General features: G+C 40.0%; 1 protein-coding gene and 2 long non-coding RNA genes across 3 annotated transcripts; all 3 read left to right on the forward strand.

Moving 5' to 3' along the window:
* Positions 1–2,389: 2,389 nt before the first annotated feature.
* On the forward strand, positions 2,390–6,740 carry LOC143508719 (uncharacterized). The gene is made up of 3 exons (XR_013129432.1): positions 2,390–2,660; positions 4,676–4,800; positions 6,675–6,740. It is a non-coding gene; the product is annotated as an uncharacterized LOC143508719 (long non-coding RNA).
* A 9-nt stretch (positions 6,741–6,749) lies between these two features.
* On the forward strand, positions 6,750–7,550 carry LOC143508720 (uncharacterized). Its single transcript, XR_013129433.1, has 3 exons — positions 6,750–6,835; positions 7,075–7,267; positions 7,466–7,550. It is a non-coding gene; the product is annotated as an uncharacterized LOC143508720 (long non-coding RNA).
* A 3,702-nt stretch (positions 7,551–11,252) lies between these two features.
* LOC143508721 (uncharacterized) lies at positions 11,253–12,870 on the forward strand. Its single transcript, XM_076997370.1, has 4 exons — positions 11,253–11,837; positions 11,938–12,066; positions 12,233–12,310; positions 12,448–12,870. Exons 1-4 carry the CDS (start codon positions 11,270–11,272, stop codon positions 12,663–12,665), a joined length of 993 nt encoding a protein of 330 aa, XP_076853485.1. The 5' UTR covers positions 11,253–11,269; the 3' UTR covers positions 12,666–12,870.
* The last annotated feature ends 2,810 nt before the right edge of the window (positions 12,871–15,680 follow it).

Here is a 15,680-nt window from a genome sequence, read left to right on the forward strand (position 1 = left end):
CCCGAACGCAGTCCTGTCCGGACCCAATCCCAATTCCTGATTAACTGGATATGGACCAAAACAAAACCGTAGCATTCATTTCAGGGCTATTGAAAAAACACTCCGTCACGAGTGTTACGTTTGCCACTCCCCCGCTCAACAACCCGCTCAACAAGTTCGCCACCCCCCCCTGCCTGGTTGACGCTTCGCGAGCGGCGCGAGGGTCCGCGCGCTGTCGGTTCGCGAGGTCGTGCACCTCTCGAATTTTGTAACTTCGCGCCGCGCTTCAGCGCAATGAACAAAGTCACGTTTTCAGGGTTCATACACCTTTATAAGGTGGAATTAAAGCACTTGTACGTCACTTTCAAGGTCCATTTCAATATTTCCCAGCATGTTAAACATAATTAAGTTAAATATTTATACGTATACTCGAAATAATTCGCTTTTTATCACATTATTTAATGGTTGTTTATTTAAAAAACGCCCAATCTTCACATCTTCACGTTCTCTCATGTTTCGTCCTGGAATTACAAGAGGCTCGTATTTGTTAACCTAATACAAGAGAACTATTCAGTCAGACAGCTATTTGTTGTGAAACTAAGTAGTTACAATTTCAAGCATTTTAAAGTACTTTAACCTAAATTCCAGCACTTTTCAAACCTGAAACATATAGCAACATTAAAATTGGTCAGGTAAATGTTCATTCCCCTGTTTTGAGGGTTTCTATCACATATCGTTTCCCCCCCGCTCAACAACTTACGTTCGGCACCCCCGCCGCACCGGACCTCAGGTCACAGGTATCTGCCAAAATTGGACCGCGGACAAATTTAGTTGAGTACGCCTGGTGTAGGGGCTTGGGGGCCCCCAGACGTTGAGATTTCTGGTGATCTGAGATGTTGATGCTGTCATCCAGCTGTGTCTTGGCATCACTCTATTTGTGACTATGACTTGACTGGAAAGCAATGTCTCAGTGAGCCCTCATGCCTGTGGTCACCTCTGAACCCCTCCCTTTAGTTATGCTGGTATAGATTAGTCTGCCGGAGCCACATGCTGATCACTGGCACGTGAGCTACGTACATTTAAATCAACGATGGTTTAAATTCATGTCCACTCAGTCTGTATTATCTATCTTCTTGCATGGCTCTACCCAAGACGATTGGATACAGGCACCTGCCCTGCAGGCACCTGGGGGATGGTCTGGCTGCCGGTGGATGTGCTGATACCGGGGTTCACCTGGGGAGTAACACTGCAGTTGGAGCCTACAATACCAGCATCACTGCTCCGACACGGAATGAAAGCCTGGCATTCATCAACAGACATTTACAGTGACAATATCAAAACCCAGAACTTTCAATTCTACCTTTTACCTAGTCTGATTGTGTGAATTATGTGTGACTTTGGCTTGCTCATTAGGGTTCTGGACCCATAGTATTGTTAACCTTGTAAACCCTGTAAAGCTGCTTTGCGACAACTTGAGTTGTTAAAAGCGCTATACAAATAAACTTTGATTGATTGATTGATACTTAACCTGTCCATTCTAAATATGTGTTTATGTTTTGCTAACATATATGGGCCGAATGTTGACGACCCCTCCTTTTTCCACAATATTTTCACTGCACTCTCTGATCACTCTGACACCAAACTAATAATAGGAGGAGACTTCAACTTGGTACTTGATCCAGATATCGACAGGCTCAGTACAGCAGTGAGTCAAAGGAACTGGCAGTCTGCAGACACCCTAAAACAATATATGAACGATTTTGGGCTCTCTGATGCGTGGCGTTCACAACACCCCACTCTCCGGGACTACTCTTTCTTTTCGGCAGTACACCACTCACATTCTCGTTTAGACAACTTCTTAGTTAGCAATTCCATTATGACAGATGTCACAGACACTTGTATTCACCCTATCACTATCAGTGATCATGCACCGGTCTCTCTCTCAATTCAATTTTCAATTTCAATAAGCTTTATTGGCATGACCATATTCAGTTACAGTATTGCCAAAGCAATGTTATCATTCAACATGAATAACTCATTGAAAAATATGAACAATTCTAATTATGATGAACTTGAACATGAATTTAAAGTTGAAGAAGTGAAAAGAAAGGAAAGCAAATAAATAACAAAAGTAGAGGAGAAAAATAAATAAATAAACAGATCAACATAAATCAGTGTGTTTACAAACAGGGTATGTGTGTGTGCGTTTGTGTGTGTATGTGTGTGCGTGTTTTTGTGAAAAATCAGTACAAATGTCATAATACACAGTCACGAAGTTAGGACTCATGTAAAAGTCAGTACCAAAAACCATGTCCTAACTTTTCTGACGATGCTACGGTGTTCAGAGAGGTATAATGTATCTCTGTAATTGATATCGCGAAAGTACAAAATTTTAACAATCGTCAGAACAAATCTGGGTGTGGGTGTGGCAATTTGGCTGAAGTGTGTGCACGCCACCAGCGGATTATTGAGGAACTGCAAGCAAAGCCACGCACACTTCGGAAGACGCGTCAGCTATTCCCGGATGTGACGTCAGTAGTCTACTAGGAAGCATCCAATCCATCCAATACTCATTAGATAAACAAATAATCCTTCGAGCGTTCGCGGCAAAATTACGTCACGTTTTTCCCGGGAAAATTGGAGAAGTTGGACGGAGAGCTTTTATTACCTGCGTGGATGTGGTAAGTTAAAAAACATATTTTTTTCTTGTTAATGTTTTTAGAGTATTTGACAACCTTATTATATACGTGTCTATATTAATTTGTTTTTCTTTCTTCATGCGCTTAGAACAAATTACTTTTAAATGCGTTACCTAGAGTGAAACACTTTGCTGTTAAATTCGTATGTTTAACCTGGCAAGTGTCCGTCCAGTTTATCAGACTTAGATTTCTTTACGAGTTATTTTATCAGTATAAGTAACAGCAGGGGATCCGTGTTATGTAGTTGTTTTTATATAAATTATGTAATAAATTTGACATCTTCGAATTAGATATATCCAAATCTCCACTTAGTCGATTCAGCTCTCGTCAGTCATCATAATTGGGTTTTTGTTACACGCCGCTTAAAGCTGGGCGTACACTGTGCGATTTTTGGCCCATTTTCAGCCGATTTTTCACTCGTGTGACTATCTTTGCGATCGGGCTGAGTTTCGGCTCAATAGCGTGTCGTGCATCGTATAGTTTACACAGGTAAACGAGGAGCGATTCACACCTCACGACCAACTCCCGATCAGAAATCGCAGCGTCGCAAGAATATCAAACATGTTTGATATTCAAATCGCTCCTCGTGAGAGTATCGCACTGTTGAAGCAGCTCTACGAGCCGACTCTCCTTTTAAACCCTGCGATTTAGTCGTACAGTTTGAGATGGAGCTGAGTACACCATTTAAAATATCGTACAGTGTATGCCCAGCTTTACTCTTGATCCGTTTCAGTTCCTTTGCGCGAGCGGTATTACATGCTTTTTCAACACGGCAGAGTGGGGGAAGGGTGGAGACAGTTGTGTAATGGCGGACGTCAGAAAGTTGTGCTGAATTTAAACATATATTTACACATATATAATTTATTTAATTGTTAGGAAAATGTATATTTTGAATGTATATTTTGAACATTTCCAGAAATATTCCAAATACTTAGTCGATTGAGATCGTAATACGCTAACCCTAATCCTGTCCGCATTAGAATGGGGGAGGAGGGGTGCCAGTTACGTTTCTCAGCTTTGCAGAGTGGGGGAGGGGTGGAGACTAAGCAGAGAGGGGGAGGAGTTAGGGTTAGGGTTAGGGCTAGAGTGGCGAGTTCTGAACTTTGAGGGATTTAGCTGGGCAGTGCAAGTTGCTGTTCGGGTGGGGGAAGGTGCACTGGTGACGTTTGCAGTTGTGAAATGGCGGACGTCAGAGAGTTGTGCAGAATTTAAACATATATTTACACATATATAACTTATTTAATTGTTAGGAAAATGTATATTTTGAATGTATATTTTGTGAAATGGCGGACGTCAGAGAGTTGTGCAGAATTTATATATATATATATATATATATATATATATATATATATATATATATATATATATATAATGTATGTAATTGTTAGGAAAATGTATATTTTGAACATTTCTAGAAATATACCAAATATTTAGTCGATTGAGATCTGTAACCCTAATCCTGTCTGCATTAGAATGGGGGAGGGGTGCCAGTTACGTTTTGAGCTTTGCAGAGTGGGGGAGGGGAGCAGAGGAAGCAGAGTGAGGTATTCTGTGAGAACGAATCGCTTTATAAATAGTGCTGTGAAAATAGGGTTTTTTTGTTGTTTTTTTTTTTAACTCAACTTTAGTTTAGGAAATAATGGTTAATTGCAGTTTTAAAGAAGCAACGATAAACAGACATTCACTTACTGGAATTATCTAAAGTATTTATGTATTGATATTTCCAAATACATATTTTAGAGGCGATCAACATAAAGGCAACATATTTAAGTTAAAGCTGTAAAAATTGTCAGTGTCTGGTCTACATATTCAAAAAGAACATCCAGTATTCTGAAAAGCACGAGGGCCTTTTTGTGTTTGTTTTGAAGTTATTATGCTTTTAGAATTTTTTATTGGAATTAAGATTGGAATTGGAATTAAGATGTTTTTAGGCTGACCTAAAATGAATGAACATTTAATGTTTATTTCCATGTAATTCAGAATTTTATTGTCCCTAGACAATCCTGTACAAACATGTCAAAAAGAAGAACCAGGCTTAGTCCGGTAGAAGATGCTACTGGGCATGTTATTTCTCAAAAAGATAAACCTTGGTTTGAAGAAAGACTCATAAATGCATATAAAGGTAAGCCTTAATTCATGAGTTTTCCTTAATGACTTCATGATTTGGTTTAGCACATGAAGGTGAAGTTCTTAATTGAAGGTTTTCAAGTAGACACATCTCTTCATCCACATTTCACTACATTAAGCCCACACCACCATACCCAGTCTACACCTGGCCCCATTGACACCGTTAATGTGTACTCCGTCCCACCAGTTCCATATAAATTTTTACCTATTTCATCATCAAACACTAATTACAGAATAGATCCATACTGGCACACTGTCATGCCCAACTCCACCCCCCTCGATTGTCCTGCCTTGTTTCCCCATTGCCATAGTTCCCTTCTGTCTGTCACGCCCCTGTCCTCAGTGTTCCCACCTGTGTCTTGTTTAGTTTCCCTGTCCCAGTGTATTTTAGTCCTTCTGTTTCAGCCATCTGCGTCAGTCATTGTGTTTGTGAGTACTCCTTTATCCTGCCCTGCCTTGCTCTGCTCTCCATTCCGTGTAGTCTCTCTGTCTTTGTCTAGGTTTCGTTTTCTAGAGTGCTTTGTGTTTTTACATCTACCTGTTTTCCCGTGCGCTGATCTCTCCTTGCCTGCTTATCGTTTCTCCCTTGCTTCCCCAGTATTCCGGTTTGGTCAGTTCTGTTTGGTCTTCCTTATGTTCCTTACCATGTTTCCTACTTGCCCGTGACATTTCTGTTTCCCTCTGAGCTCATTGTCTTTTGCTATAGTCTATTTTCCCTGATCTAGTGTTCCCTACCTGGTTATTCTCTCGTAGTTTTATGCTTTCAGTCTAGTGTTGTCCTTCCGTCATTCCACCCTCCCGATAAGTGTTCTGCATTTAAGAATATAACACGAACACAGTAACTAGATTCCTGTGTTCTGTACCCCTAGTGTTTAAAACCGTATGTTTTATTCTGTTCTTTTATCTCGGTTGATTATATTAGAAATATGCATTCGTGGTTGCTTGTATGTCTGTCGTCTTGAGTTGAACTAGGTCTCTGGTAGCATGTTTAATATTTTTGTTCTGGTAGTGTGTTGCTTGTTTGCTGTGTCATTAAGTTTATGTTCCCTTTAGTGTACATCCCCTTCTACCTGATTGTTCTCCTTGGTTCTATTGTGTTTATTTCATTTAATAAATTATTTTAAAACTTGCGGTTGCGTCACACCCGCCCCTTGATACGTTATACACACCCAGTGACTAACGCCATCCCCAGCCCCACTTGCACTGTTAATGTCCACCTATGCTATAAGGCACCCTGTGTAACTATAACTCACGGACTCCACTCTAGCTTTATTACCTCATCCTTACACCCTGACCAACCAACCTCATCCTTAAACTAAACTTAAACTTTATTGATCCCACAAGTGGAAAATTCAGTTCCCCCGGGACCACGGTGTAAAGCACAGAGATCCCAGAGTGGCCACACCCTGACCAACCAACCTCATCCTTACACCCTGACCAACCAACCAACCTCATCCTTACACCCTGACCAACCAACCAACCTCATCCTTACACCCTGACCAACCAACCTCATCCTTACACCCTGACCAACCAACCTCATCCTTACACCCTGACCAACCAACCTCATCCTTACACCCTGACCAACCAACCTCATCCTTACACCCTGACCAACCAACCTGTTCTGCAGCCCTTTGCAACATATATCTCAATTACTTTTTTTAACCCAATAATTTGTTGGTTATTTTATACAACCATTTCTATTTGATGCCTGAAGATGCTTAGTCGTTACTGTCCTCTGCTTACATGATCAATGTACATGTTAGAGCTCTTTATTTAGCAGCAGCATCCTCCAAAATCTTTGCATTTTAGATTCATTGTCTTTAAATTAAACAAAAATGTCCTTTACATTTAATTTCTGTTCTATTTTAGGAAGGGGAGTGTTTGCCCTCATGCACATTGAGAGTGGATGCTTTGTGCTTGAATATAAAGGAAAACATCTCACAAAAGGAGAGTTTTAAAAGACAAAGAAGATATACAGAAAAACAAAATGGGTTTTTGTTTGACTTTGAGTGGAATGGAAGCTCATGGTGGTACGTCACGCTGTAAATTTCTAAACATTTCTCTGTTAGTCTAGTTGCTAACTTGCATGCAAGATAAAATCACATTGTGCCTGAAATGTGCTGATTTGTATTTTTATTTTTTCAGGGGTTTATCTATAGTAGATATTAAAATATTTTGTGCAATTGGTATATTTCCTGTAACGTACTACTAATCCATCAATGTTCATGTATTGAGTGGAATACATCTAAGATAAGAATGTTTCTTTCAGCATTGATGCTTCTGAAGAGGATGGAACACTTGGCAGGCTTGTGAATGATGATGCAAAAAATGCCAACTGTAAAATGAAGAAAATTGTAGTTAATGGCAGGCCACACCTGTGTTTATTCGCGATCAAGAATATACTCCCGGGGGAAGAAATAACATACGATTATGGAGACAGTGCTTGGCCGTGGCGTTCACTGGTGAGTAAAAAAAAACACTGAAAAACAATATATGGGAACGATCATCTCTTGCACCATATTTGGGCACCTGTTTGGGTAGTTTGTTTTTGTATCTGAGATAGAGATGTGATGGATGACGGTGTTTAGCTGAATGTTAGTAAAATGTTACACAATTTTACATGATTTTGTATACTAATTGACTTTGTTTTGTCATAAAAGGTTAAAGTTAATATTTCAAAGAAAGACATGTTACAGAAAAAACGTTTTGGTGAACCTGAACCTTCTCTGGCTTCTGAGAGACTGGAACAAATAAACGCTATTTCACAGGTACAATCTGTCTATATACTCAACACTCACTTAGATGTCCTGAAATAACATTCAGAGGCACTGTTGGGGTGAAATTTAAATAACCTGCTAAGCCTTAATGTGCTTTGACTTTTTATTAATAAATTTTCTGAAGGTTGATGGCAAAAAATTCTTAATGGGAAATTTTTAGACTGGTGTAGAGTCTACAATGTCATAACAGTTGTCTGTGTGATGTCCTAATTGTTTGTGTATTTGTTTTGCTGTTTAACATTTTTCTATGTACTAAACACATTTAGTTTTTGCCAATAATGTTTAAGATAGCAATGGAATTTGTATTTTTACATAGTTTTACAATAGCTGAGATGTGCAGAGAGCATATTTACCAATTCCGACCTGCTGGAAGTGTAACTTGTCCTGATATTGGACTGGACCTGAAAGTGTGTGTGTGTGTGGTCCTAATTATTCACCTTGGCGTAATTGATGTTTAATAAACTGTAATTGATCCTGCTTTAACTACTAATTGTGTTTTTTCTGCTATTGTGGCATTATTAATGGTGATTATGAAATATGTGTGTTCATTTAGAATGTCAGCAGTGACATGCAAGAAGACTATAAGGCACAGTCTCAATTACGGACACTATTTCTGTACAGTACTTACCGGTATTCTGTACGGCATCATATTAGGCACATGCTAAAACATACGGTCTACAAGAAAAGTAAAGGACGCGAAACAGTGATTTTTAAAAGTTTATTATACTACTTGACAAAACACACACAATTTTCTTCTCCTCTTCTCCCACAAATCCATCAAAGTCCTCATCTTCTGTGTCTGAATTAAAAAGCTGCGCAATTTCACTAACGAGCACTCCGGGTTCCAGGAGTCACTGACTATATCTGAGTCAGTCTCGTTGCCAGGTAGCTGTTCAGCAATGAGGCCGGCTTTCGCGAAAGCTCGGACAACAGTTACAGCAGAAACTTTGGCCCACGTGTCCACAATACATTCACAAACGGTGGCATAACTCGTAACTCGCCCGCCGCTGCCTTCCAGTTTTAGTAAACGTGTGTTCGCCGTCTATCATCCATTGCTCCCACGCCACTCGCAACTTTAAATGCCCCATTTACGCCAATGTCCAGCGGTTGGAGTTGTTTGTTTAATCCTCCCGGAATGACAGCAAGCTCAGAATTAATTTTCTTCACTTGCCTTTTAACGTTGTCTGTGAGATGAGCACACATAGTCAGATCAGCAGGGATAGTGATGTGTGGAAAAAAGTGAAAACGAAATGAAATCTCTGTCTCGACTTCTTTACTTGACGCAGTTCATTTTCCTGTTTCGTCCATTTCCAAACCATAGATTCTGTAACGTTCTGCGTAGCGCAGAGCAGGGAGGCGGACACAAACGCTGAGGAAAGCGAGATTTATTAAGGGAAATTCCAAACTCTGAGTCAAAAAGGATGGCATGGGTCAGATTATTAAGGGAGTCCGAACATTGAACAATGACATTTTAACAAAAGGAGTACTCACAAAAACCCGGCAGGGAAAACGGAACAGGCTGAAACACACGGGGAAACACGAATACAAACACAAGAGACCGCGAACGTGAAGAGAGATACATGCATAGCACAAAACAACCGATAACCAGACTGGGGGAAATACAGGGACTATATAAACATGGAACTAACAAGACACAGGTGAGGACGATGATAACAAGGCGTGGCAGACAAGGGAAACCGGGGCAACAGACGAGCTGGGCGGGATCGAGGAGCAGGGAACAACACACACACGAGGGAACAAGGGAAACCGGAGTGACAGCTAGGAGAGGGGGCGTAGCCCTACGTGACAGATTCATTTATGCCAAATTGTATCGCAGCTGCTCTATTCCCGTTTACAGCTGCATAACTGATAGCCTGTAGCTTTAAGTGTGCCTCGTAAACGTGTCTCTTCACTGGTGCCATTTTCGAGGGTTCTGGAAAAACAAATGTTATTTTGCAGCATACCTGTAGGTAAGCGTAAGTACTGGTACTGTACGTATTACGTAGTGTTCTTTGATTGGTTTACGTGGGGTACGTTCTGTACGTATTACGTTCCTGTGTCAGATATCGGAACTCAGTACTTGTATAAGGCGCACCGGATTATAAGGCGCACATCCGATTTCTGGGAAAATTTTTGGCTTTTAGGTGCGCCTTATAGTCCGGAAAATATGGTAATTTGTGATGGGTGTAAAAGTGTAAAAGTAGTCATCTATGCATTTTTCATTGTTCTATCTTTTTAGACTGCTGTCATGGATGAATCCACTGATTACTCTGAATGTACAGACTACAGTGATGAAGACTATGAACCAAATATAGACAGTGAATCTTCAGACCTTTCCAGCTGTAGCAGGTCTGACATGCTGAGTAATATTTCGCCCAAAAAACTAAAGAGAAACAATGATAAAGACAGTGTGATAACACGAATCCAGCAAAAGGGGGCAGTCAAAGCTGTCAACTCCCAGTGTCAAGTGTCTTCTTCAGAAATTCATGCAAGTAGCTCACGTGAAAGCTGTCCTACAGAACCTGATACCAGCACCCCTTCAGATCAGGGTTGTGTTCATGTAGTTCCAATGCCAACCTCAAGTAAAAGCTGGCGATACGCAAAGAAGCAGTACTGCCTTTATTGTGAGAAGCCATACTCTAAAATATCAAGACACCTGCAGTATGTACATCACAATGAACCAGACGTAGCAAAAGCATTCAGCTTTGATAAAAAATCAAAAGAAAGATGAGTTCGATTACGTTTGTTGACCACCAGAGGCAATTTTTTGCATAATGCTTTGATATCAAGTAGTGGCAAAGGAGATTTGGTTGCCCGTAGGAGACCTCAGAAACTAGGATCCACTCAAGAGTTTACACACTGTATACACTGCCAGGGTCTATATGCAAGGAAGTCACTCTGGAGGCATATTAGAAACTGTCCACAGAACCCTAAAGTTGATGAGCCTGGGAATAGAAAAAAGATGGTTCAGTCACTCAACTGCATGGCACGTGTTCCTCCTGATGTTAGCAAAGCATTTTGGAAAACTGTTATGTGTCAAATGAAACATGATTAAGTTTCTGCTGTAATTAGAAATGATAAATACATATTACTTTTTGGAGAACAGATGTTCAACAAGCTGAACCCAAGTTCCACAAAGAATGATTACATTAGTCAAAAAATGAGAGAGGTGGGACGTCTACTCTTGGAGGCAAGAAGACTGACACCTATTCGGTCTATGGAAGATTTTGTCTTGCCATCAAATTTTCCCCATGTCATAAAATCTGTGAGAGCTGTTTCTGGGCATTGTGAGAAGACCAACACTTACAGGATTCCATCGTTGGCTCTGAAGCTTGGCCACAGTTTATCAAAAATAGCAACTTCAGTGGAATGCAGTGCAATAATAACGGGCAGAGAGAGGCTGGCTGAGGATGCACGCAGCTTCAGGGTTCTCCAAGAGCATAAATGGAATGAGTCCATTTCAGCAGCAGCAGGAACAACTCTTAATGAGGCAAAAATGAACAAACCTCAGGTTTTGCCCTTCACAGAAGACGTCAAAACTTTGCACTCCTTTTTAAATACTGAGATGACAAAATATCAGCATGCTTTGAAGGACCACTCTGATGTTAAAACCTATGCAAGCTTATGCAAGTTGGTGCTTGCCAAAGTCATCTGTTAAAAAGAAGGAGGGGTGGAGAGGCTTCAAGGATGAAGCTGGAGTCTTATGTTTCAAGAGTAAAATCACCAGTTCATGAAGACCTTGCCTCTGGTCTTAGTGATTTTGAAAAGAAGCTGTGTGAACACTTCCAAAGAGTAGAAATTCGTGGCAAGAGGGGCAGGAAGGTGGCTGTGCTGCTGACACCTGATATGGTCAATTGCATGGACCTCCTCGTCCAGCATAGAGATATCTGTCAGGTTCCGGAGGAGAATGTACACCTGTTTGCACGTCCAAACGCTCTTTCATCTTATCGTGGATCAGATGTTCTGCGTGAGTTTGGAGAATCCTGTGGTGCAAGAAATCCATCAGCCCTTTCATCCACAAAATTAAGGAAGCAGATTGCAACTCTGTCAACGGTGTTGAATTTGAAAGACAATGAAATGGATCAGCTTGCCAGTTTTTTGGGGCATGACATTAGGATTCATCGCCAATACTACCGTTTACCTGAAAGTACTTTGCAACTTGCCAAAATGAGCAAGCTTCTTATTGCAATGGAAAGAGGGACACTATCAGAATTCCAGGGTGCTACGTTAGATGAAATTGTCATTAATCCACAAGGTAGGGAACTTTTATAATATGTAAAAACTGTGTGTGTGTGTGTGTGTGTATATATGTATGTATGTATGTATGTATGCAAATGTTTTTTTTTCTTGATCAGATGAAATTGAAGACTCTAATGCTGATACATCAAGTGATGAGGCAGAGTCAGATGACCCTCAGCCAAGCTGTAGCTCCAGAACTCCTGAACCATCACCCTCTGAAAGTGCACAGTTCTCAAATCCACATGGTAAGCTAGCTCATTTTTTGTCCTCTGTTAGCTTCATTATCTTTCATGTAGGCATATGTTTGATCAAAATTGTCTCATGGTTTGACTTATGACAATGTCTTTGCATGTTCATGAAATGTCCACTTTATTATATTTATATTTAAGATAACATTTCCTGTTCTTTAAGATCGGGGTAATAAAGGGATGAAGCGGAAACATGACTTGTCTCTTGACCAAAGTCATCAACATTCCACACAGACTACTGGTAAAGAAACTTAAACTATGTTTTGTTTAGTTTTTTTGTATGTAATCTGCAGTTATAGGTTTTCAAACATTTAGCATTTACTGTATTTGTGCTTGTGTGAGAACTGGGAGTGCATTTCACAGTACATTTGTCTGCAGGCATCACACAGAGCAAGAAGAAGTGGTCAGATGATGAGGTACAAGCTGTTGAGAAACATCTAATGCGATTTATAAACAGTTGCCAAGTTCCTGGTAAGAGAGACTGTGTCTCATGCCTACTATCTGAACCTGATGCTCTTAAACACCGTGACTGGACTGCCCTCAAATACTATGTGAAAAACCGAATAGTGGCTCTGAAAAGAAGACAGAGTTTGTAGTCTCCAAGATTTTTCTTAAATAAAGTTTCTTAAAATTGTTTAACCTCAGTTACACTTTTCAGGACAATTCGTTGCACTTTATCTGCTTTGTTTGCACTTCATCTGCTTATTCATTTTATTTCCTTTTTGAGTGCATTTTTATTTATTAAATAATTTCCCATTTTGAACAGTATGTAATCAGTAGTGATCACAGTGACTAGTTTTAGGACAGTCAGTTAGTCATGGGATTAGTAGGTGATGAGATTTTCATTATGTGAATTGGCCCTTATTAAAACTAGCAAAGTTTTAAGTTTACCAGATTGGTAGTGTATGTGGCAGATATGCATATGGCATGCAGAAATCAAAATGTGGTTCAGAACTGAATTAAAAACAGTAAAGTAAAGCTGGATTCCTGGTGATTTGTATTATTTAATGCAAAGTATTGAAACTTCACTTTTATAAATGCAGGAAATATGACTATATAAAGGATTTGCAATTAACAACCTACTGCTCTTGTTTTTGTGAATAAGGCCAGAACATTTACTTCTGTAAATGCTAGAGTAAAGCACTTTGGTTTCAGGATATCACACTTTTAAAAAATTGATGGACTCATTTAGATTCAAAAACATCATTCGTCTCACCTGTTTTGTGTTTCTTAATCTGTGGCTAGTGTGTCCTTGACTTGTACTGTACCAAGTGTGTAACTTGGTCCTTGTATTTACTATGTCCTTATTATGTTGGTAGTGTGAGACTTAAATGAGTGTGTGCGTACATGTCCTAGAAATGAACATAAACCTGAAACTGTCCTAAAATATACCTTAAACCAGAAAAATCTCAGCTTTTTGTAATAAGCACTTAGTGAAAAAATCAACAGATAGACATCATGTGGGTGCTATATGCAACAAAAATCTTGCTTGTTGTGTCTCTAGAATACTCAGAAAGGCATGTCCCCATTTGGTATGGTTTCCCCTGGTGTTCTGATATTTCACGAAAACTCGTATGTGTGTGTTTGTGCGTGTGTGTGTGTGTGTGTGCTACTCACTGTCCCTCATGTTATGTAAGGTAGATACATATCTCCCCGCTAAAGTGCTGCTTTCTTTCTTTTCTCCCAGGAGGATGGGGAGTTTGTCATTATTAGATAGGGACTTAAAGTTGGGGTGAATCAGCTCAAATTTTGTGAAGTACATAAGACGTATTTGTTGAAAAGTTTCACATTCAGTGAGGAAGTGCAGCTCTGTCTCTATAGTTACACTTTTACACTGTTGGCAGAGTTTCTGCTCTCTGGGCAGCCATGATTTCTTGTATCGGCCGGTCTCGATGGCCAGGCTATGTTCACTAAGTCTGTACTTTGTCAACGTGGTTCTGTGTTTAGTATCAGTCACTGTAAGCAGGTAGTCTGCTACAGTGTACTGTCGTTTTAGGGCCAGATAGCACTGCATTTTGTTTTGTGCTTGTGTTTGTGCGTTTCAATGGGTGATGTAGTTTTGTTTTTGAAGTGTTATAATTTGGTTTGGCCTGATTGATTGTATTCCAGTCTGGTCCTGATGTGGAACAGTGTTAGTGTTGGTTAGTGTCAGGACCAGCTGTGTGAGGGGACTCTTCTCTCTGCTCAGCTCTTGGCATTGCAGGGCTTTGTAGTGGTAGGAGTGGGGGTCACTGTTTTTTACATGTAGCCAATATTTGATACTCCTTTTTTGAATTTTGAGTAATAGTGGGAATTGGCCTAATTCAGCTCTACAGGCATTATTTGTTGTCTTCCTGTGAATGTGCAGAATACTTTTACAAAATTCTGAGTGCATTATTTCAATTGGGTGTCCGTTCCATTGTTCAAAATTGTGGTTTACGAGTGGCCCCCACACCTCACTACTATACAATAGAATTGGTTCTATGACGGACTGGAATATTTTTAGCCAAATTTGAATTGGTATTTGAATTTGAATTTGCCGTTTGATTGCATAGAATGCCCTGCGTGCTTTCTCTCTCAGTTCATTAACTGCTGGATTGAAGTTTCCAGTTGAACTAATCTTCAAACCTAAGTAATTGTAGACTGTACAGGACTCTAAGGTTTGTGACCCTAGTGTGAAATGTGATGTGCTTCCCTGAGATCTGGCTCTTTTTTGGAAGATTATTGTTTTGGTCTTTTTCAAGTTCACTGCCAGGGCCCAGGTCTGGCAGTACTGCTCCAGCAGGTCCAGGTTCTGCTGCAGCCCCTTCTCTGTGGGGGACAACAGAACCAGATCATCTGCATAGAGCAGAAACTTGATTTCTGAGTCATGTAGAGTGAGACCAGGTGCTGCAGAGCGTTCTAAGATGGTGGCCAATTCATTGATATATATGTTGAATAATGTTGGGCTTAAGCAGCAGCCTTGTCTCACTCCACGTTCCTGGGAGAAGAATGTGCTTCTTTTGTTGCCAATCTTTATACCGCACCTATTCTTTGTGTACATGGATTTAATAATGTCATATATTTTACCCCCTACACCACTTTCTAATAATTTGTAAAATAGACCATTGTGCCAAATTGTGTCAAATGCTTTTTTAAAATCTATGAAACATGCAAATATTTTGGCTTTTTTCTGGTTAACATGTAGATCAATTAGGGTGTGTAGGGTGTAAATATGATCTGATGTGCGGTGATTTGGTATGAATCCAATCTGGCTTTTACTCAAAACACTGTGCTTCATAAGGAAGTTTATAAGACTTGAATTAATGATACTACAGAGTAGCTTCCCCAGATTACTGTTCACACAGATGCCTCGGTAGTTATTAGGGTTGAATTTATCTCCACTTTTGAAAATCGGTGTTACAAGTCCTTGATTCCAGATATCAGGGAAGTGACCTACACTCAGAATCATGTTGAATAGTTTGAGGATGGCCAATTGGAATTTTTTGCTTGTATGTTTTATCATTTCATTTAAAATGGTGTCAGGCCCACTTGCTTTTTTTGGTTTTAAGGTAGATATTTTATTTCTAAGTTCCTGCTCAGTAATGGGGGAGACCAGGAGATTCTGGAACTGTTTTAATGCCCGTTCTAAT

Source organism: Brachyhypopomus gauderio, chromosome 2 (genome assembly GCF_052324685.1).
Source record: "Brachyhypopomus gauderio isolate BG-103 chromosome 2, BGAUD_0.2, whole genome shotgun sequence".
NCBI classification, from domain to species: Eukaryota; Metazoa; Chordata; class Actinopteri; order Gymnotiformes; family Hypopomidae; genus Brachyhypopomus; species Brachyhypopomus gauderio.

Excerpts from the sequence above, each read along its gene's own strand:
- LOC143508721 (XM_076997370.1), top strand. The coding sequence starts at position 11,270 with ATGAAGCTGGAGTCTTATGTTTCAAGAGTAAAATCACCAGTTCATGAA. Across the intron at positions 12,067-12,232 it reads ACAGTTCTCAAATCCACATG|ATCGGGGTAATAAAGGGATG; the intron begins GTAAGCTAGCTC and ends CTGTTCTTTAAG. Across the intron at positions 12,311-12,447 it reads ACATTCCACACAGACTACTG|GCATCACACAGAGCAAGAAG; the intron begins GTAAAGAAACTT and ends ATTTGTCTGCAG.